We start from the raw sequence: 22,543 nt of genomic DNA, 5'->3' as shown, positions 1-22,543 counted from the left end.
TTGAATTTCACTTGGGGTGTGTGTGAGGAAGATGGAAAACTTGGCTGGGAACTTGATAGGGTTTTGTGGGTGCCACAGCACCCATGGGCACAATGTCAATGGACCAGTGGCCTGATTTGGTATAAGGGCAGCACCCTACATTCTCAGATGGAAGAACTTGGAAAGACGACACTATAAATATGTGGAGCCTTTTGGGCTTTTCTCAAGGTCTTTAGACCAGGTGCAGAAGAGGACAGGCCTCCTGAACTTCTACTTAAAAGGGGGGGGGGAAATTCTGCACGTATAGCTTATATGATGTTGAGTCTTTCCACCAGAACCTGCACATTCAAATAGAAGGTGCCTGTAATTTAATTACTGATTAATTGCCCCGTAATTCATTAGCCTGTTCCCAAGGGAGTGGGACTCAGTTACTCATTTTTAACTTCATTTTAGTTTGTTGCAAAATTTTACTGAATGGGGAGAAATAAAAGGCAGAAACCACAAATAAGAAGCTTTAATTAAAGTTGCAGGGGATTTCTGCTGAGTATTACTTATTATGCAGGGGTGGTATATAAATCTAATAAATAGTGTATATATATATATAAAGATATTGGCTATGTGGATGGGCATTGCTGAAAAATGTATCACTCTATTAAGACCCATGTGGAACCACCATTTTAGTTTAGTTCAGGCATCCACAAACTTCGGCCCTCCAGATGTTTTGGACTACAATTCCCATCATCCCTGACCACTGGTCCTCATAGCTAGGGATCATGGGAGTTGTAGGTCAAAACATCTGGAGGGCCGCAGTTTGGGGATGCCTGGTTTAGTTAATGGCACACACCTTTATTTTTTGAGTCTACATGAGACTAGGGAGCAATATTAAAGGTGGTTTTTCCTTTTAACACTGAGAGATAGCATTTGCCGATTAATTCATTAGTTATCTTCTTTCAGTATCTTAGAAATACACTTTTTAATGATTTGAAAATGCACACATTTGCTTAAGCTTTTAACCTATTATTATTCTAACTGTTGAAAAGGCAGATGGCTTATCAAATAAAAATATTTCAGTGGAACGCAACTCTACTAAAAAAGGAATAAATTACATCCAAACCACATCACCAGTGAGAGTTCCTCCCAATTACGTTAGTGTTGTTTGCCCATATATAATAAGAGTTTTAGAACCACTAAAGTTCCACAGAGTGTGAGTTACAAATAAACAAGTCCTTGTCAAAAACAAACCGAGGCTATAAAAGCCACACTGACCTTTTTCCTTCTGAGATTAAGCTGAAGATTTGGGAGAATTTTCATGGCACCTCCAATAAATTCTCAGAAGCTTGCTGGTAGGTGGTATAATAAAACTCATGCTAAAACATGACCAACATAAGATTTGTTGTGCCAGTTGTCGCGCCCACAATCACATTGATGGTCACTCTTGCTCATAATCCTAGCCGTGACCAGCTGCAATGTCACAAGAAAACTCATGAGTTTTATGCCCCGAGCTATGCAAATTCTATTTTCCCCCATCAACCAGTCTTAACAATATTAGCTGTTACTTCTCACTTCTCCATATCTTGTGTAAACTTTCAGTTGAGTCATAAAAAGCAGCTACCATTATTAAATCAGAGTTTTTGTGACCAGGATGCTAGTCCCCAAAAAGGGCTACGTTTGAATAATTTTTACTAAACAGAAAACCTCACTTTTCAATGCTAAAATTAGGCTACCACAATATGTTTTTTTTACATTTTGCTCTAATTACGCAGAGGCTCAAAATGCAGTTGCATCAGTGAGACTATAAAAAACAATTGATGGCAAAATTCACAACCCTTAGATTGCACTATTCACTATCAAGTATGTTTTTCATTCTTCTTATAAACATTCCACAATCTGAACTGTGAAGGGAACTTGGAGACAAAATAAAGCTGATTTTTACAGGATAAGGTTTTTCTTTTCAAAATTGTAGCTAACTCAGTGGAGCAGTTTACCAGCCTTTCTGTGTCTTACATCAATTTGAAACATTCTTCATTTGAGAAAGAGAACCTATTTCCAGTTCTTAGCATGCATCTTTAGCTCCCGCCAAGCAAACTGAATTGTATATTGGCTTAAATATGAAAGTAATTGAACCTTAACAATAAGTGCAATATTGGATACCTATATAGGAGACAAGGAGAAGAAAGCCAAGGGTGATAAAGCTCAAAGATAAGCTACTGTCATTTTATTTTGGATCGATTGATAATTGACCTGGCATAAATGGTAATAAAGGGAAATCATTTTCTGGTTATTCTGCCTCCAACAGTAATTACATGGAACATTTTTTCTGTGGATGAATATGGCATCATTGACGTAACTACTACTTTTGAATGTGAATGGTGCTGGAGAAACACAGAAAATCATTAGGTACTTTAGAGCATCTTTCTAAATCCGTAACCCTAAAGTACATACAAGTTATGTACTTTCTTAAAAAAAAGAGAGAGTTTCAGCAACGACAACAACAAAAAAACCAGACAATTTTCCTACCATGAAACTTTAAATTGGCTGTTTTTGTTTTTTGTTGCTGGAACTCCTTTTTTTTTAAAGCTCTTCAAGGTTTAGTAAAAATTGAAAAAAATTCTCAAGCACCCTATGAGTCTGTTGTTTATAGTCTTCCTTTCATTGATTCCATGATTCAAGAACACAGTATCTTTTCATTATTCCCCTATACTCACAGTTTGTTTACTTTGTGTGATTCCAAAGGATGCAAATGTGTCCAAACTCCTGTGGGCTTAGAAAATAAGCCAAATAACTGTAACAAATAACAAAGGACTATCTTGCATCTAGTAACATGTGGCTAAAAGCAGATAACATTGACAGTATAACTTGTTTGCCTCAGAACAATGAAGCCACACTTCAGTGGTGTGCAGCCAACCTAATTACCTCTGAATAATGGAGAATTCGTTAATTATTATCCCGTCAGTCAAAAACTCTTATTAGACATGGAAATGATGTCATATCACCGCATAAAAAGCACGAGCAAGATAAACAACATGTATAAACACTGTAAGTAAACAAATAAATCTCAGTTGCTCTGTAGACCAGGCACCCCCAAACTTCGGCCCTCCAGATGTTTTGGACTACAATTCCCATCTTCCCTGACCACTGGTCCTGTTAGCTAGGGATCATGGGAGTTGTAGGCCAAAACATCTGGAGGGCCGCAGTTTGGGGATGCCTGCTGTAGACCATTTTATGAATTTACAGTGCTAAGAAAGGTGTTTTTGTGCTAAACCTAGAACTTGCTTATTCATACCAGCCTGCTCTTCTCATAAGATTTTCTGGAGAGACCCTTATTCAACTACGCAGCTGAGGTATACTGTACTTTGACAAAGGAGAGAATATTTCTTTCATGGTGGCACAAAAATGGAATGCACTCCTTAAGGAGGCTGGTCAAGCAGGACCATTATAAGTTTTTTGGTGAAGACCTACCTATTTGCTCAAGCATTTTAGGGCACTTCCAGACTGTTGCGATTTTTGGGTGGGACTCAGTTACATAATGTCAAATTCAAGTAGTGCAATTATAGTCGATTGTGAGGGGGTGGTATGTAGCAACCCACTTCTGCAAAAGATTGATCTTTTTGCGATGAGGAAGGCGGTGGGGAAATACACTGAAAAGTGTGGGATAACACATAACAGATGCAATGTCATCTAACCTCCCTGCAGACAAATCAGAATGAATGCTCAATAAACAGGTCTTCTGGGAGAGGCCTTAGATTACAGATGTGTTTTGCAATTGCATTCTGTTTTTAGTTTTCAGTTCATTTTAATGTGTCTTTTTTGTGCTTATTTGTTGGCTTCACATTTCTATGCTGTGTTAATTTTATCTGCACTTTTTGTACACCACCCTAGATTTGTTCATGAAGTACAGCTGATAAATACTTAAAGCAAAGAGTAAATAAATAAAAGAATCCTAAGCAGATTGTGCCTTCAGTACAAACCTACCACCATCATTATTTTCACATGTGTAACAATCTGAATAACTCACAGCACAGTGACGGTTTAAGAATGCTGAATGTATGGTGTGTTCCTTTGAATGGAACCAGATTCTTCATCATAACTTCTGCAGGTGCTTCATTACTTTAATGTCAAAATACAACTCATTCCTTCATTTGCCATTGATTTAATGATACTTGCTATACTAATTTACTATCAATTATCAAACAGAGGGAAGGGAAACACAACCCAGCTGTATCCCCTTCAATGACATTTCCATTTTCTTCTTCTCCATTTACCGCAATATTTTCTGCCTAGAGTTTCAGAACATTCACTTGTTCTCGTTTTTAACTCTGGGGTTCAATTATGCATTTCCCAGTTTACCTTGATAGTCTCTGCTCTTGAGCCATTTGACGCAGGCTACTAATGCATGAGGATGAGGAGGTGTTGCCTTCACATAGGTTTACATGGAGAGCCAATGCCTGAAAGAACTGCAGGATTCTGAAGCAAGCAGCAGCTCATTGATGTCATCAGGCACCTTATCCTGATTTCTGATTGGATAAAGCACTTGATGATGATAAAGCTTATTGAAACAGGACTGCCAAATACCAAAATACATTAATCCAGTCATTTTCCCAAGTGCTGCTTCAATGGTCATTTAGACATAAAAGGAAATGTCAGTGCCTATAGGCTTAAAGGCAATACAGTTTGTTTTCTAAGCAACTTAGGGACATCTAATGCAACCAGGATCTTCTAGACTCTTAAGAAGCGATTATTTGACACTGCTGTATTTTTACTGATCTCACATATACGGAGAAGGATATTAAACCATAAATAGCTCTTACTTTTCTATTGATTTTTTAAGGTAGACTCTCTGATATAGACTCCTTTCTTAATTTAAGTGTTTAATGGTAGAGCTGAGGATGTTTAGATAAGCCCATGTAGCGAGCACGTTTTCCATTGTTCAGAGGGGGAGGCTAGTCGAAATTCATGATCATGGAGCAATTTAATTAAAGATAGCAGATAAATCTCCAGTCTCTGACTTTGCCTTCCTCACTCCGTCTCTGCAATTGATCACACTAATAGAAAACACAGCATTGTTTTGTCTAGAACAAAGAATTATGGGCTATATCCTTCCTGTTGAAGAGAGTGGATACACTCCCCATTCTCCCCATGCCCCCCGGCCCCCTCAACACATGCAGCCCTTCTGCTATCAACCATGTAGCTCCTTCCTAAATACCCAGGCAGCTGCAAAAGAGCTTTTAAGGCCTGTTGTTCCATTTCCTTGCTTCAAAATGAGACATGGAAAAGGAGTATTGCTTACCTATTGGCAAGTCTATTCCTGTTCTCTAGTGACTTAAAGAGTTTTAAATAAAAAGCATATTTCAAGCCCCAAATGTCTTTGATCAACTAAATCTGTGATGAAAATTTGGAACAACCATCCCCAGAAATTAGCACTTACAGTAACACCACTGCCCACCTTCTAAACAAATCAATTTAGAGGGAATAGAATAAAAAAATCCTTCAGTAGCACCTTAAAGACCAACTAAGTTTTTGTTTTGGTATGAGCTTTCGTGTGCATTCACACTTCTTCAGATACACTGAAACAGAGGGAATAGGTTACCCACGACGACGGATGCATCACTCTGGACTTGGTAAAATACGTCGTACCTTCTTAACTGGTTAAGAGACAGAAGCATAATTTTCACATAAAGTGTCTCGTGTACCTTTCATACACAAATCTCAACATCAGAGTCTCTGTCTAGTACTTTATTGTGGTTTATTTAAATGACATTAAAAGTAAAGAAAAACATATACAAAATGTTAACAGGAGAAAAAACAAGCCATTCAGCAGAACCACCTTCATCCTTATAACAACAGAACCCTAAACCCAATAATTCTAAAACTGGACCCACAAATGGTTTGTGAAAATAATTTGGATGGATTTTTCAAACAGATCGAAGAAGATACTCGGAAGAATGCAAGATTGAGAGAGGAGACTTTTGAGTCAGGAAGATGGGGTGCTGAGTCTGGGGGACAGAGTGTTCAGCTTCTTTTGGTGAGTTCTTAGAGCAGAAAAAGCTGAATAACGCTTGTTAAGTCACTGGCAGGGTACTAGGGCCGTGATGGGGTCGTGATCCATTAAAGGTGAGACTATCTCAGACTCTTGGCACAATCTGGCCAGATGAAACATTTAGGAAGAGTGCGTGGCCCTGGCTTTCCTCTCTCCCAGGCTGTTGTTTTTAGCTAAATATTATTCTCACCAGGAAAGAACTGGTCAGCACCTGTACTCTTCCTATGGCCTTGCAATTAGACTATTAGCTTATAGAGCAATGGAAAAGATGTCGTTCACTCATGCACTTGAAACTCTGCATTATGGGTGGAGTCAAGTGACCAGGAGCTCTGAAAAACCTTGCTATAAATGCCTTTACCATGTGTGTGTGGCTGTGGCCTGTAGCCATACAGTTAGTTCCAGCATATCTACCTCTCACCATCTGCTGAGAAATCCAGAGAAAGGCGGTAATGGTGTGGTTAACCTTACGGTAAAAATCACTGTCACGTCAGGCTCTGCACACTAAACTGCTAAGCAGCTATTATATGGCTCTGGTCCAGCACTACTCAAAAGGACTCAATAGAATTGAACTGGTTCAACGGGTGACGTACAACACAGCACCTAATATGCCATGTGATGACAGATCTAAAGGTCCAATACATACAGCAGCCATATTTGCTATTTATTAAATATTATTTATTATTTATTAAATGTGTATACCGAACCATAGATCTCAGGGTGGTTCACAACATACAAAAACAAGATAAAGAAACACAAAAATACGTAATAAAAACAAGAGCAAGAACTAAACAAACCAATAAACCCCTCCCCCAAACACATTTAAAAGGGTAAAAGGATGTTAATCAGCCAAAGGGCTGGTTAAAGAGGAACCTTTTCACGTGGCACCTGAAAGTGTATAAAGAAGGCGCCAGCAGAAAACTCCTCGGGGAGAACATTCCACAAATGGGGAGCCGCTGCAGAAAAGGCCCATTCTCCTGTTGCCACCCTCCAGAGCTCTCATGGAGGAGCTCCATGAAGAAGGGCCTCGGATGATGATCTCAGGGTCTGGGTGGGTTCATACGAAGAGACTTGCTGAAAGTAAATGGCTGGGTTTTGGAACACATCTTGCCTATGGAAGAACTGCTCATTGTGCACTGATATAAAAACAGAAGCGGGAGTGTTGACAGGAAACCTTGTATCGCTGGAAGAGAAGGGAAAGCCAAACACAAAGTAAAAAGTGAAATATTGGTTCCGTTGAAGTTGCTGTCTCTCATCCTGTCTCGGAAAGGCGGCTGCAACCTGTCAATGCAAACAGAGATGTAGCAGGTATTTAGCAATGACATCATCCTTAGGAAAAGGAAATTATCCACATTAAGGTGCGTACAGTACATTCAGCTTCGTTCGTATTTTCTTCCTTTCTCTCATTTTTCATGTTGGCAAGCAGGGCCGTCTCAAGCATGTCGGGCGCCCTGGCACCGTAGTGTGGAGATCGCTCCAGCACCCCCGCCCTGGTGGGGGGCGCAGCGCGCAGCACAACTTCTGCGCGGCTTTGCTGTGCGGCGCCCCCCCTGCCAGCCCAGTGCCCTGGCGCCCCGCGCCAGCCAAGCCTACCCCTAGAGCTGGCCCTGTTGGCAAGTTGCATTGGGGTGGACATTCTACACAAGGAAGTGAGAGGAAAGCTGAAATGTCTCCATGATAACTTCATTAGTTATCCATAATATCCAGGTTCAATGAGCTCAACCATTAGACAAGAAAAGTGCTACAGTGATAATTAAACATGCTTCACCTACCATTTCTATTCTCCCCTTTTCCTCATTTGCTCTTCAAAGAAATCATTGCATGCAACAGTCAAGGCAGCAACCAGAACCACAAATTCGTTAAAATCCACTTCATTGTCTTTATTGCTATCAAGATCTTGCATAATCTTATCAACCAACTGGGGATCCTTTTGACACTATAAAGGCAAAAATAGAGATAGATAGATAGATAGATAGATAGATAGATAGATAGATAGATAGATAGATAGATATGTACATTTCAATATTGGTTAGAGAATCTTCTGAGATGTACGTTAAATTACATTAGAGATTTCTTTTTATTTCCTTGAGGGCATGTACATACACTGTCCTTAACCCTCAGGGAATTTCTTACATGTACTGTGATATTTACCAGTGTCTGCAGCACGTATTTGTCTCAAGACAGAGGTGCCTCAACTTTCAACAACATAATATTTATTTCTAATAGCTTAGATGGTTTACTTTATTAATAAGCTAAATGTCAATGTTTTCCCACTAGGGCCATCATCCAATTGTATTGTCTTAGCAGATCAAGTACCTGAATTTTAGACAACAAACTGGTTATATTTGCATATAAATAAAGCTATACCCCCAAAGAAGAAAGGATCTTGTTTTTAGGGACTGCACACACACGTTGCAAGCAAAGAGCACAGGGAGGTGATTTCTCATGTAAGATGGAGAAGAGGGAATTGATCTTTGACGATAGTAATCCTATATACGTATACTCAGAACTAAATGCCATAGAGTTCAATGAAGCTTACTCCCAAGGCAAGTGGGTATAGGATTGTAACCTGAGTTTTGTTAGTCAGTTCCGCAAACTCAAAATATTGTAGTAATTTCCAATATCTGTATCCCAATTAATCTAAACCTTGAATTTACCCCAATTTCACTGCATCAGCTGTATAGATAACCTCTCTGTGACCCTATGTATCTTGCATTCTAGATTTATATGAACTTCTGTGTACCGGTACTAGTGAAATTATTTCAAGGGCATTTTCACATGTGAGGCTTTCAGCTTATTGCATGCTAATGATAATGGTTGTTTGTGTAGAAGATGAATTTGCAACGTGAATTAGCATTGTGGCTCCTACAGTTTTTAAAAATCATCATTACAAACCCAACAGAGGCAAAAGCTGCTTTAATCCTAATGTGAAAAATGTTCTATGAAACAGGAATAAATTAGGAGTCCTGGAAGCTAACATGTGAACTCGACCTAAACCAGATATAATCCACTATTTCTGCCTAATCTTCAAAAGTCTGAAGCACATCTAGTTAGTGCTGGCTGATTACTCTGGGGACTGGGTCACTACAAATGGAGATAAGATGGAATGCAGGACAGAGAGAATCCAGTCCAAGAAAATTGATGACAGGTTCCTTTTTTATTTCTTCCCCTTTTTGCAGAGCTGCCAATTTTTAAGACTATGAGGTTTCTTAGGATTAATAGACTACAGGATGCCACTTATATATCAGATCTTTCTTTTTTTAACACAAGAACTTCAGCGGCATTATAAATTAGGAACAAAATAGAGGAACACAAATCACACCAGGACTGATAATGTGTCCTGTAGCGAAAGCTCTTCTCAGCCACCTCTCTGCTCAGGATAGATAGGAAGCTATATTTAGAGTCCACAGGAGTTTCCAATCAACCTATGAATAAAAAAGCATTTGGCTTCAGGCTCGAAGAAGCACTTAAAGAGCAAGAACATTTCCAGACATAGACCAAAGTTCATCTGCATGCACTTTGATCTATAGTAGCCTACATACTCTGATCTACGTATTCTATCTTTCTGCCCATCTGCCCACCTTACTAGCATGGTCAACAGCAATACCACCAGAAAGGTGGAGGAGAAGATAGCAAGTTATGATTGAGATATCTTTAAACCAGGGGTGAGTAACCACCAAGCCTCTCCATCTAATTCTTGGGGCTCCCTCTCCCCAGCAGCACAGGTCATACAGCTCCTTGAGTGATTTTGCCAAGTTGGGATCTCATCCTTTACCTGTGATATGTAGCCTACTTTACAAAGGTACGAGTTACAGCCATTGATCTGCCTACTTCATGCCTTTGCCCACAATGGTATGCAGCTCCCAAAATGTTGCACACCCCTGCTGTAAACTTTCACCTAGGTATTATCACTTATTAGTCATTTGACTCGTGGAAATGGTTCAAAGAGGCTTACAGACACAATAAAAATATCCTAAATGCTTCTTCTTTCTAATAATTTGCCTAAGGGAATATTATTACTTTGCTCTGGGGAGGCATCAGTACCTTTGAGACATTGGCAGCCATTACACCAGGCATAGGCAAACTCGGCCCTCCAGATGTTTTGGGACTACAATTCCCATCATCCCTAGCTAACAGGACCAGTGGTCAGGGATGATGGGAGTTGTAGTCTCAAAACATCTGGAGGGCCGAGTTTGCCTATGCCTGCATTACACTAATCCCCACCCTCGTATCAGACCTATTTGCATGCTTCTCAACCATTGCATTACATACCAAGGAATGGGGCAAATAAAATAAAAAAACCATTCCCAAAGAGAACCTATCACGACCATTGAAGAAAATAGAAGCTCTATCTCACAACCCCAACCCAACTTCCGTCTGTCCCATCTTTAGTGTAGTGAATAAGGTACAACCACCCCTTGCTATTTGCAGTTTTCTGACACCAGAGGTTTACTACCTCTGAACAATGTAGTACAATTAATACACTGGCCAAGATGCCTGAACTGGAATGCTTGGATTTAGAGAAGAGTTATAGCTATTGTGGGCATAACAGAAGCCTGGTAAAAGTGGAGAAAGCCAGTGGGACGAGGTTATCTTTGGATACAAACTCTATAGGAAGGGCAGGATGCGGCAGAGGAGTTGTTCTGTACGTCAAAGAGGACATTTAAGCTTTCTGTGCTAATTTGTATGTTGCGCTGGATTCTTTTCTATATTGCATTTTTGTGGTTTTGTTGTAAGCTGCTATGAGAGCCGCAGCTGAAGACTGGCCAGTAAAAAAAAGAAAATAAAGAAAATAAATAAATAAAACAAATCAGATGATTCACTTCTGCAGCACTTTTGTGAGCCTTCCGGATTCTTAGACTAGCATAGCTGCCAAGTTATCCCTTTTTTAAAGGGATTTTCCCTTATGCTGAATAGGCTTCCTCGTGAGAAAAGGGAAAACTTGGCAGCTATGTAGACTAGATAGGTAGTTTGTTCTAAATAACATGGCCCTTGAAATATTGTTGAACTCTTAAGCAAAACCATAGCAGCTGAGAATTAGTTTTGCTTTAATTGATAAGAACAGCTGAGTGTGTGCACTTGTGTCGTTAATTCAATACTGAAGCTGTGTTCTGTGGAACACAGTTTTTCTACTTTGAAAAGGAACACCACCTCTTCCCCAGTGAATGAATAAAATCAGCTCCCCATTCATCTAGATATTACATTTGCTATGGGGGTCACCATGACTATTGTGCATCTCCTACCTTTCCCATCCCATTACTTGTCTATACCATATAAACCGTGGCCATCATGTACCAAGTTTGTCCACCACCACTGATCCATGTCAGTGGGGGCAGGGAAGCTCACAACGCACAAACCAAGTTCTACCATATTGGCTGTAATGCCTAGGCAAGATATTCAGCAGAGCTATGGCACGAGATTTTCCCGCAGCCAGCCAGCAACTTTTATAAGTTAACTGGGATTTGAACCAAAGACTTTCACATCCATATCAAAACTTAACATTATAGCTGACGATTTAGATGAAGCTTTCTAATAATAACAACATAATCAAGGGTCCTAAGTACTTGGTCACCAAAGCACATTTCCTTGGATGTGGCAAAAAAAAGCAACTATTTTTGCACACAGTACAGCTGCTGTTGCAGAAAAGACTTAATTGCATGTCTGGGTGAACAAATGGCATATGAAATACTTGTCAAGGATCCTCCAGTAGCTATTCCCCCTCCCCATGTCCAGCAAGCAGACAGTGAAAAAAAAGATTTAACCATGACTCTGTCTTACCGAAAGGAAGTCAGTAAGTTCACTGGTGAGGAGCTGTTTGAGTTCTCCTTTATTGAGTTTATATTTGTCCCCCTCTTTGGCTGAGTAATGGTGAAAGACCTTGATTAAGGTGTCCATCGCACCTTCCAGCAGTGTTGGCATACTACAAAGGGAGATAAAGGGAAGACTTATGGCAACTTTGCATGAACCATTTAAAATGTAAGCATTTCTGTATATGCACAGAGATAAACACAGTTGCCCAGAAAGTCAATATACAGGATTCAGAGCTTCTGTGGGGCTAAATATTTGTCATTTGACCAGCTGCACAAACTTGTTGTTTACAACACTAATTTAGGAGAGCCCTTTTACAGATGAATCCAAGAAGAAAATCTAATGTATTGAGCTCATTGGGTGTGCAGTCATCTCTAAGCGGCCACGCGTTTTCCCTGAAAGGGCAAAGAAGCAAAATACATCCAACAAGGCAAAATTTAAGCATTTCTTCCTACCTGTTCTGAAGTGGTCCCCAATAAAGTATTGTCTCCAGCAGGTACAGACTGTAGTCAACTCTATTCTGAGGGTTCCACCCTAGCTTACCAAATTCCCCTGGGGTTTCTAGAGGGAAATCACCAATGATAAAATGCCTCCCCCCTTCCTGGGTTTCACTTTATTTGTGACTGCTTGTTATGCGTCAACAGGTGTAGGTATCTTTCCCCAGGTGGCTTTCTTGAGGCTGGCTGGCTTCCCTGAGCATTCAGCAAGGAGCTAAAAGTATAAAAGCAGCAACTTCATTAAAACAATGAGGACGGAAATCCAATTAGTTGCTAGGAAGCCAACCACTGGGAATACCACAAATACAGAACAAGAAGATGCAGTGCTTTGCCTTATGATTTATTTCATTTATATCCCATCCTTCCCCTAAGGAGCTAAGGGAAGTATACATTTCCTACCCCCTATTCCCCCATTTCATCCTTACAATGACCCTGTGAGGTAATGAAGGCTGAGAAATAGGGATTGGTCCAAGGTCATTCAGTGAGCTTTATGACCGAGTGGGGGGTTTGAACCTCAGTCTCCTGCCAGTGCTACTCCAACATCCCAATCATTACACTGGTACCCTTTGGGTGTTTTGGACTACAGCTCCCAACAGTCCCAGTGAGCCAGCACAGCCAATCCAAACTGAGGACGAAGGGAGTTGTAGACCAAAACATTTGGAGGGCACCAGGTGAAGGAAGGCTGCCTCCGATTAAGTGTGCATGCACACGAAAGCTCATACCTATGACAAACTTACGGTAGTTGGTCTCTAAGGTGCTACTGGAAGGATTTTTTTATTCTGATTTCATATATGGTATTGATCTAAGTTCAGTGCAGTGTGAGACTGGATTGTCACAGTTCAGAAATTAAAACCGAACCTTCAGCATATAATTTTCAAATTCAAAAGAGTACTGGAGATGCAAAGGCGTTCAAAGCACAGGTGGTGCCACTAATAGATAGCCCTCTTCATGAAAGAATGGCAGGAAAATTCACTTAGAAAACACTGTAGCAAAAGCAATCACTCTACTGAATATGCTCTTTGCAACTTACTGCTTCAGTAGAAGTAGGAGCGGAAGGGTCCATCAATTTTGATTTCCCAATTTCTCATTTTTTTCCAATCTAAAATTTGGCTCTTCACATTTCTACAGCAATTTGATTTTTTTTCTAATCCTCACAAAATAACTTTGGCATTTGAGTACAAATTTCTAACACACACATTTTTTTTGTGTACACATTTTTGCAAGTAGTTTTTCTTAACATAATGCCTTTTTATATCTCATCTTCAAGAATATATTCATATTTATGCACACTTTTACCTAATATGTGCATTTTTGTAAACTTTATTTAGTTGGAGAACTGCATCACAAAATTCCAAAAGATGGCTGTGTGTCAGTTCCCATATTGCTTTGAAAAATGCTAATTCGATAGATTCAACTTTTACATGTGATCTGAATCGAATTTCTTCTCAATCCCTACTAAGAAATAAATACAGCAAATTGTATTTCTACTAATTGGCACATAGGGCTATGATTCAGAAAACATGAAGTCGTCCTCCCTAAGGAGGTAATGAGGTTGCTCTGGGAGGTATAAGTTCTTTCCTACCTGTGCTACGTTTTTGGGTGTGTCAAGGGTTGCTTCACACGAAGCAAGATGTTTTGCATTGAGGGGGTGGGTGGAGGTGGAAAAAAGAGCATGGGTCCCGAGGAAATACAGTGGTACCTCAAGTTACAAATGCTCAGGTTACAAATGCTTCAGGTTACAAACTCCGCTAACCTGGAAGAGTTACCTCGAGTTGAGAACTTTGCCCCAGGATGAGAACGGAAATCGTGTGCCGGTAGCGCAGCGGCAGCAAGAGGCCCCATTAGCGAAAGCACACCTCTAGTTAAGAACAGTTTCAGGTTAAGAATGGACCTCCGGAACGAATTAAGTTCGTAACTAGAGGTACCACTGTAATGGGGAATGTCACCCCCTGTTACGCAAGGGTGCTTGTGGTTGGGGTTCTGCCCCCTGGCACAGATTTTTGGCTATGAGCATTTCCCCAGTAAGCCTGGTTTCATTTCTTAAGAGTCGGTGGAACTAGCAGGTTTATGTTAGGGACAGCCAGACCACAGAGCCACTCAATAACTATGAGACATATTGAGATGCCTTGTGAACGATGCAATCCAACTAGGAAGCAGGAGCACCTTACCTGAATCACCAAAGTTCATCTCTTAATTCAGGGAGCAAACAGAGCCAATGCACACTTCTATTCCAGGGTTTAGATGTAATTGTTTGTGGGGGGAAAATTGTGCATTATAAGTCGAAATTTTATTTGGAGTGTGGCTCCCCCTTGTGTGCTGAAATGGAGTTATGTGCTGATTACTTTAGATTTAACTGGCACAGTGCTACCGTATCTTGCTATAGAAGCAAACACATAGTAGTGGAATCTACCTACCTAAAAAAACCCTTAAACAACTAGCTAATTCCTCTAAGCTGTGAGGATAGCAAAATCAACAAAAAAATATCATGGGAAATAATAGTTAAGCTTTGTGCACCTCTGATCCCTGCAACTTATTTGGGACAGCAAGAAGAATAACCTTGATCACCAGCTGCCTCAACACTCCCAAAGAACCTCATGTTTGTAGTACTCAGTGGGGCCACATGCACACACCTCCCAACTCTATATCCAGTTTGGAGGAGTGGATGTGAGCTACCTTGGTTACTTGTGACCATCCCTGGCAGCAGATGTGTACCTAGGCGTTTGCCAGGTTGGTCCTTGCAAAAGCACAGGCGCAGCAGGTGCAAAAATTGTGCCTCTCCACTCTGGCTTGGAGTGGCTAGAAGCCCGCCCCTTCGCCCCCCAGGCGGCTCCTCCACTGCTCACCTAAAGAAAGCTCAACATTTTAGCCCTAAACCCCTAAAATACAGGTCTTCCTCCTTCCTAAAAATAGCTCAACAACTTTGACCTGCCAGTTTTTAACTCTGTGAGTAGATTGCAGTCTCTTGGGAGTTGGCGACCCCTGCTCTAGGCGAATGAGTGAAGTGCACAGGCTCCTCTGAGTGCCTCAGCAGAACTCTTTGCCAAGGGCACAAGGGACCCTAGGTACGTATACCCAGTGGCGTCACAATGGGGGGGGGGCAGTGGAGGCTGTGCAATCCCGGTGGCATGTCTCCAGGGGTGACAAGGCGGCGCCCTGCCATGGCGGAGCGAGCAGCCATCGTGCTGCCACAGCCCCATGTAGAGGATCCTCCGTTCGTGGCTGCAGCCGCGAGCAGAGGATCCTGGCCCTCCAAGTCTCCCTCCCTCCCCGGCTCGCCAAAAGCAGCTCCCACTTTGCCACTTTACAGTGAGCTGAGGAGGGAGGGAGGGGGGCGGACGGGAGCTGTGGCTCCCAAGAGGGCGCAGCTTTGCCAGCGCCCTGGCAAAGCAGTGTGTGTGTGTGGGGGGGGCGGTTGACAAAAAAACAACAACCCCGCACCGGGTACCACCTGGACTTGCTACGCCTCTATGTATACCTCTGCCAGGTGGGATATAAATGAATGAATGAATGAATCAATCAATACATCAATACAGGGGGCCTCTGTCCTTTGAAGCCTTGTTGCCACTCTCCACTCCTGTGCCATCTGAGGCAGCTGCCTCACTTTAATGGTAGGGCCAGCCCCAGTTGCAAATGAGGAGCAGCAGCAACAACAACAGGAAGCCAGGTACGGATCAGCAACAAAATAAGTTCCTATGAAACATGCTGTTATAGGTTTTTGGCCTTGCTTTCTGTCCAGCTATATTTTAGCACTTTTAAAGGAGATTTTGATTCAAGTTCTAGTTTGACCATGGGTAGTCAAACTGTGCCTCAAGCAGTGGGAACTTTTGACATTTGAAAGTGAAGGTTCACGGACCTAGTTTAGGGACACAAGCAAAATGTATTATCTTGATTTGTTTTGAATTTGTTTTAGGCCTGCGGCCCTCCAGAGGCCACAGTACTCCAACTCCCATCAGGCTTAGCCAGCCTGGCCAATAGTAAAGGATGTTGGGAGTTGCAGACCAATGACATCTGGTTGGTTGCAGGTTCCCTATCTCTGTTTTATGCTTATACCAGCCCGAAATGGGATCCATTCATTCATTCAAAACCATTGATAAGCTGCTTAATAGTTTAAAAATCTCCAAGCCATGTACAATATAAAACAAACAGTATTAGTCAAACAAAAATACCACGTAAAACCAGAGAGCCAGATGTGAGAGCAGGATGTTGGATGGGCTGTTGGTCTGGTCCAGCAGGTCCTTGCTTTGTTCTTATCTCTTATCTGTTTCCGTGCCCTCCAGATGTCCTTGAACACCCCCTCCAGCCAACCCCAACTATCATGGCCAATGGTCAGTGGTGATCAGAGTTGTAGTCTACTCTGCCTAGGCCAGAAGTCAGGAGTCAGTGGGAAGCAAGAGCTGGTCAGAACCCAGCAAGCAGAATTCCTTTGAAAGGAAAGGAGGAAGAAGAAGAAGAAGAGGAGATAAGCAGGAGTTCTAGCTAAGGGCTGAACAAGCAGGGGCATAGCATGGGGGGCCGGGGCCCCGAGTGCATGATTTTGAGGGGGCGCGAGCCAGGTGCCTCACACAGGGATCCCCATCCTGCCTGCCCCTGGGAGTCTTTGGGCCCCGGAGCCCAGCCTGGCCTTGTTGCTGCACCCCTGGCCCCCTCGCTGAATGGCTGCCCAGCCAGCATTGGGGGGATGCATCCGCCAAGGGCTGTATCTGTTGGCCGGCCGACCTGGCTCCCCACTTCATGGGCAGGCAGGCAGGTGGCAAAGCGTGGCCCCGTGAGCTGTCCGTGCTCTGTGCCTGTGGCAGGGAGGGTTGGCCTGGCGCAGTGGGTTTTGTTCAGCCTTCAAGCTCATCCTCTGGTCCTGCCTGGTGTATGTGTGTGCGTGAGCCTTGGGCGCCAGCAAAGGGCACAACGCAGCTGTGAACAAATCGCAGCTCACATCTCAACAAAGAGGGATGGGTGAAAGGGATCCCAAGGACACATGCTCATAGCTCAGGTGTAGTGAGAATCATCATATCCTGAGAACTAAAAACATCTGAAGAAGTGTGCATGCATACGAAAGCTCATACCAATGACCAACTTAGTTGGACTCTAAGGTGCTACTGGAAGGAATTTTTTTATTTTGTTTTGAGAACTAAAAAACAATATTTAAATCTAAGAAAGATATTTGCCTAAATTTTTAAATTAGCTAAGGATTGGAATACCTTTTAAAAATGACCTTTAATATGAGCTATAACCAGAAGAGGGAGCTCTTATGACATATAGAATACACTACAGTGGTACCTCTACTTACGAATTTAATGCGTTCCGAACACACATTTGTAAGTCGAAAAAAAAAAGTAAGTCGAATCCCATAGGAATGCATTGGGAGAAAAAAATTCGTAAGTCGAAGCAACCCTATCTAAAAATTCATGAGTAGAAAATATCCTATCTAAACCGCATCCAAGATGGCGGACGGAGCTCCATTCGTAAGTAGAAACATTCGTAAGTAGAAACATTCGTAAGTAGAGGTACCACTGTATATCTGTTCTAATGTATGAGGGCTTACTTGCACCATCTCAAAATTCGGCTAGTAATTTGTTCCTGCATTTTGGAGCTGTGAACCACATACCGCATATTATTTCTTCTGTCTAGGCGATACATGTGTTTCCCTGGAGTTAAAACCTGCTTTTGGCATAGCTGATAGTAGTCTGAATTTTTTTTCTAAAACAACTACATTTCCCTGTCCCTTGTGGTGTGCATTTGGCATATCATGGTTTTGGGATTATGGAGTACTCACACCTTCCTGCTTCATTTCCTTTTTGCTCCTCCTGCTGCTCATTTCTAGTCCTCCTGAATCCTCTCCCCAGGGCTGGCCCACCCATGAGGCAAGGTGAAGCAAATGCCTAGGGCATTTCTAGATATAGATAAATAATAATTATTTTTATTATTTTATTATTTGTACCCCACCCATCTGACTGGGTTGCCCCAGCCACTCTGGGCATCTTACAACATATATAGAAACATAATAAAACATTACAATCTTTATTTACCCTTGTTCCTGATGTAGATTTTCACTCAGCCCTTCTTCCCTAGCAAGTTTTCTGTTGTGTTTTGTTTTGGCCATTTTGTTGTTCACCTCAGTTGCAAAAATGCCTTGGGCCAGCCCTGTCTGCCCCATATCTTTCAGTGATTTTCTTCAGTATATTGTACATATTTAAATAATTTAAAAGAAGGAATAATGTGTTTATCTTGTCTACCTGAGCTCCACCATAACCAGCAACCTTTCCAGTGATGTTGAGCTGGACAAGCATATTGGCAAGGCAAGAATGCCAATGGCTGGCCTCTCAAAAAGGGTATGGGAGAATGTGATGCTAATGTCCGACACCAAGATTAAGGTCTACCCAGGGGCGTAGGAAGATAGGGGCGGTGGGGGCGGGCCGCCCCAAGCAGCACGATCCCAGGGGTGCCATCACGGCTGCCCACCTCGCCCCCAAAACAAGCGCCCCACCCCTGCGCGCGGCACGCCCTGCCCCAAAAGGCACGCGAAGTGGCATCATGCTTGTGGGTGGCGTGATGCCCCTCACTGGCCTGCCCCTCGCCTCCGTCCAGGGAGAGCACGCGTCGGCCGAGGGAGCAAGCCGGTCCCGGCAGCCGGCCAGCGAAAACCTCGCTAGGTGCTGCAGGGCTTGCTCAGCCAACGCGCTCTCTCCCTGGACGGAGGCAAGGGGAGTGCCAGCGAGGGGCATCACGCCCGCGCATTGTGACATCACGGCGCTGCGGAGCGGCACCCTGCCCCCGGGGGTGCCTCCGCTTTGACACCCCGGGTGCCAAAGCAGCTAGCAACGCCCCTGGGTCTACCAGGCTTGTGTGTTGAGCATGCTGCTTTATGGAAGTGAGTCTTGGGAAACTGACATCCACCGGGAGTGACACCTTAATGTCTTTTATATGTGCTGCATCAGGAAAATTTTGGTCATCAGGTTGTATTTTTCTGATGGTTGCTCGTCACCCTGGGCAGGTCCAAGAAATGTATTATCACCATTATAATTATCATAATCAAGTTTATTATTCACACAAAGCATGGTCCTGTAGATTGGGTATATTAACCCTAAGGGCATGAAACCTGGAACAAGAAACAGTAATAATCTTGTTCTGCAACATTCTTGCCTTGATTAGGTATGAATACAGGACCTGCTTCATTTGTGTATTTCAGATTCCTCCCTTTGCTTCCTCTGGGAAGGCAACTCCCCAAGCGCTTTGTTATTCCTTACATAACACGATTTGGACACACAAGAGCACTTGCTTGATCCAAAAACATGAGATTATGGAATGAAAATGATATACAGTATTACCCAGGATCATGAACTTTGCAGTGGCTCACTCTGGCTCACAAGTGCCAGAGTCCAATTTGTTTCTACATACAGTAGACCAGAGCACTCATTCAGGCTGGCATACCAGAAACTCCAATTAGCCCTTTATTATATATATGTTTGTTAAAGGTGCTGAGGGGTGTCAGGCAACCCTTATTCCCCTCCCACAGCTATAGTTCCCAGAGTGGTTTATCACTCCCTACCTCTTTACAGGGAACTCAGGGAACTGTGGCTCTGTGAAAGGAACAGGAGTCTCCCAAGAACTCTCAGAACCCTTAACAAACTACAGCTCCCAGAATTCTTTTCTCCTTTTTGTGGAGGGGACGGGTCATGACTGTTCAGAGTGGTATCAATAGTGCTTTAAATGCATGATTTGAATGTGGCCCAGGAGTGGGACTGACTACACAGGGAGATGGTGGGCTCTCCTTCACTGAAGTCATTTCAGGAGAGGTTGGACCATTATCTATAAGGGAAGCTGCAGTTGCAGGTCCTCCACTGAGCAAAGGCTTCAACTGGTGTACCCCCAAGGTCACGTCCGACTTTATATTTCAGCCCACTAAATTGGCACGTCCATAGGTCAGCGGTTGAGCATACATTATAACACAGGAGAACTCAGGTTCATTTTTTAAAAAAAAAATCACGGAGGACAAGTGGCTGCAAATCATGGTAGCTATATGCTCTGAGGGCCAACTGCTGGTAGCAGCAACCAGAATAGAAGAGGGCTATTGTCTTCATGCCCCACTTGCGGGCTTTCTGGAGATGTGTGGCTGGGCTGCTAGGGGAAAGAAAATGCTGAGCTAGATGGTCCTTTATTTCGATGCACCAGCTATTAATTTTTCCATTCAGGGTGTGATGACACACAACACTTTCTGCAACTCTTTTTTATAGTGTTTTCTGAACTGCTTAGGTACTGCACTGAATTGGAAGCACGATTCATTCTTGTACCCCAGCTATTAAGAAAGTTAGAACTGGAGGAACCCACTCTTTCCAGTTTTTCTTCATGAATCATCGTCATTCAGAACATGATTCTCTTCTAGGAGAACAGCCCAGTAGTAGCCGGTTGTGCCAAAATGAAGCCAGCAGCCACCTGTGAGGGTGGGTCTTTCTACAGTGACCTTATGATGATTCAGTTACTTCTGAGTCAGAAACATGGCAACACTGACCAGTCTTCCCCCGCAGCTGACTCAGAGGAGACAAAACCAGAACACTAGCTGGTAAAACAGGAAGCTTCCTAAGTAAATGGCCTTTCGTTTCTTGTGGCATACTTTGGGAGTTAAAGGAAAAGCTAGGGATTGTAATTATTAGCAGAAGCAAGCAAAACACAGCACCAACCAAATTCTTGTTTTATGGCTCAGACACACAGTGGCCCAATTTGCATAACTCTATCATCTATCTATCTATCTATCTATCTATCTATATCTATCTATATCTATCTATATCTATCTATATCTATCTATCTATCTATCTATCTATCTATCTATCTATCTATCTATCTAAATTGTATACAGCCCTTCATCTGTAGATTTCAGGGAGGTTCACAACATAAAAATGCAAGATAAAAAACACAAAATACATAATAAGAACAAAAACAAACTAATAACTCCCATAAACCCATTTAAAAGGGTATTGATGTTAATCGGCCAAAGGCCTGGTTGAAGGAATGTTTTTTCCTGGCGCCTAAAGTTGTATAATGAAGCTGCCAGTTGAACTTCCCTGGGGAGAGCATTCCACAAATGGGGAGCCACTGCAGAAAAGGCCCTTTTTTGTGTTGTCACCTTTTGAACCTCTCATGGAGGAGGCACATGAAGAAGGGCCTCATTGAACCAAACTATGGCTTAGCAGGACTGTGCAAACGTATTAGTTCATGCAAAGCTCACACTCACTTTGTTCCTGACAAATTCTTTTAGCTCAGGTTTGGCTTAGTGTGTGTCATGCATTCTAGTCACTGCAGTCCTCCTTAACCATGATCTGTACCCGAGAAAAAACCTTGGCTACAGATCATGCTTAGAAAAAATTAAGCACAACTCCTGGTTTTTATAACAGGCAGAGCTTAGCTGCTGCATTATGCAGAGCTAAAGGATCAGGGAGGAACGAAGTGGCTGCAATCACCTTTGCAGAAGGCAGCCTGTTTGGCTTAGCATTATGTGCAAATGTGGCCAATAAGTCCTTTTAAAAATCTGCAAATTTATTGCAGGTGGATCCCTTAGCCCCATATAAATCCACATTTAAGAACTTGCTGAACAAAAAGGTCAGTTTGTTACCTGTGAGCAGAGCATACAAATATCACAAGGCATCCTACCTTGGCTCAGTTCGTGGGCAGAGCAAGTTGCAGGGGTGCAGCTTGGGAAGAGTCCAGAGAGGTCTGGAGGGCTGCATTTGGGCTCCATGGTATGAGGTTCCCCACCCCTGCTTTAATGCTGTTTGAGACAATATTAATACCTTAAACATAATAGACAAAAATTGGAGTTTATTAAAAGTACTACTTTATAAAAAGTTTAAAATATGGAAACAAAATTACTGCAAAGTACATTTCTGAAAAAAGCACATAATTGCATGCTACACTGAGACTACATTATTGGTCTCATTGCATATTCACAGCATATTTAAAATATAAAGAATTGTCTATAAATTATATATATATAAAAAACCTTAGATATATATCTATATATATACAGTATATATCTCAGTGCAAACAATACTCACTTGGACATCAGTAATACAATAGGGCCTTGTTACAGGTAGGTAGCCGTGTTGGTCTGAGTCGAAGCAAAATAAAAAAATTCCTTCAGTAGCACCTTAAAGACCAACTAAGTTTATATTTTGGTATGAGTTTTCGTGTGCATGCACACTTCTTCAGATACACTAGAAACAGAAGTGTCAGACCC

General features: G+C 42.3%; 1 protein-coding gene across 2 annotated transcripts; it reads right to left on the bottom strand.

The window, feature by feature from the left end:
- Nucleotides 1–5,697: 5,697 nt before the first annotated feature.
- S100Z (S100 calcium binding protein Z) lies at nt 5,698–22,243 on the bottom strand. Of its 2 annotated transcripts, none has more exons than XM_035099953.3 (4): nt 21,958–22,243; nt 11,792–11,933; nt 7,786–7,949; nt 5,698–7,294 (listed from the first exon to the last, which is right to left on the bottom strand). In XM_035099953.3, exons 1-3 carry the CDS (start codon nt 22,104–22,106, stop codon nt 7,791–7,793), a joined length of 450 nt encoding a protein of 149 aa, XP_034955844.1. In that variant the 5' UTR covers nt 22,107–22,243; the 3' UTR covers nt 5,698–7,294; nt 7,786–7,790. The 2 variants fall into 2 exon arrangements, with proteins under 2 accessions (XP_034955844.1, XP_088509245.1); XM_088653119.1 differs by lacking the exon at nt 21,958–22,243 and adding an exon at nt 12,277–12,404.
- Nucleotides 22,244–22,543: the final 300 nt, after the last annotated feature.

This window comes from Zootoca vivipara, chromosome 10 (assembly GCF_965207765.1).
Source record: "Zootoca vivipara chromosome 10, rZooViv2.hap1.1, whole genome shotgun sequence".
NCBI lineage: Eukaryota > Metazoa > Chordata > Lepidosauria > Squamata > Lacertidae > Zootoca > Zootoca vivipara.
The sequence above is the reverse complement of the archived record's forward strand: the minus strand, read 5'-3'. Positions and strand labels throughout refer to the sequence as shown.

Excerpts from the sequence above, each read along its gene's own strand:
- S100Z (XM_035099953.3), bottom strand. The coding sequence starts at position 22,106 with ATGTTTAAGGTATTAATATTGTCTCAAACAGCATTAAAGCAGGGGTGG. Across the intron at positions 11,934-21,957 it reads TGCCCACGAACTGAGCCAAG|TATGCCAACACTGCTGGAAG; the intron begins GTAGGATGCCTT and ends CTCCCTTTGTAG. Across the intron at positions 7,950-11,791 it reads AACTTACTGACTTCCTTTCG|TGTCAAAAGGATCCCCAGTT; the intron begins GTAAGACAGAGT and ends TTGCCTTTATAG.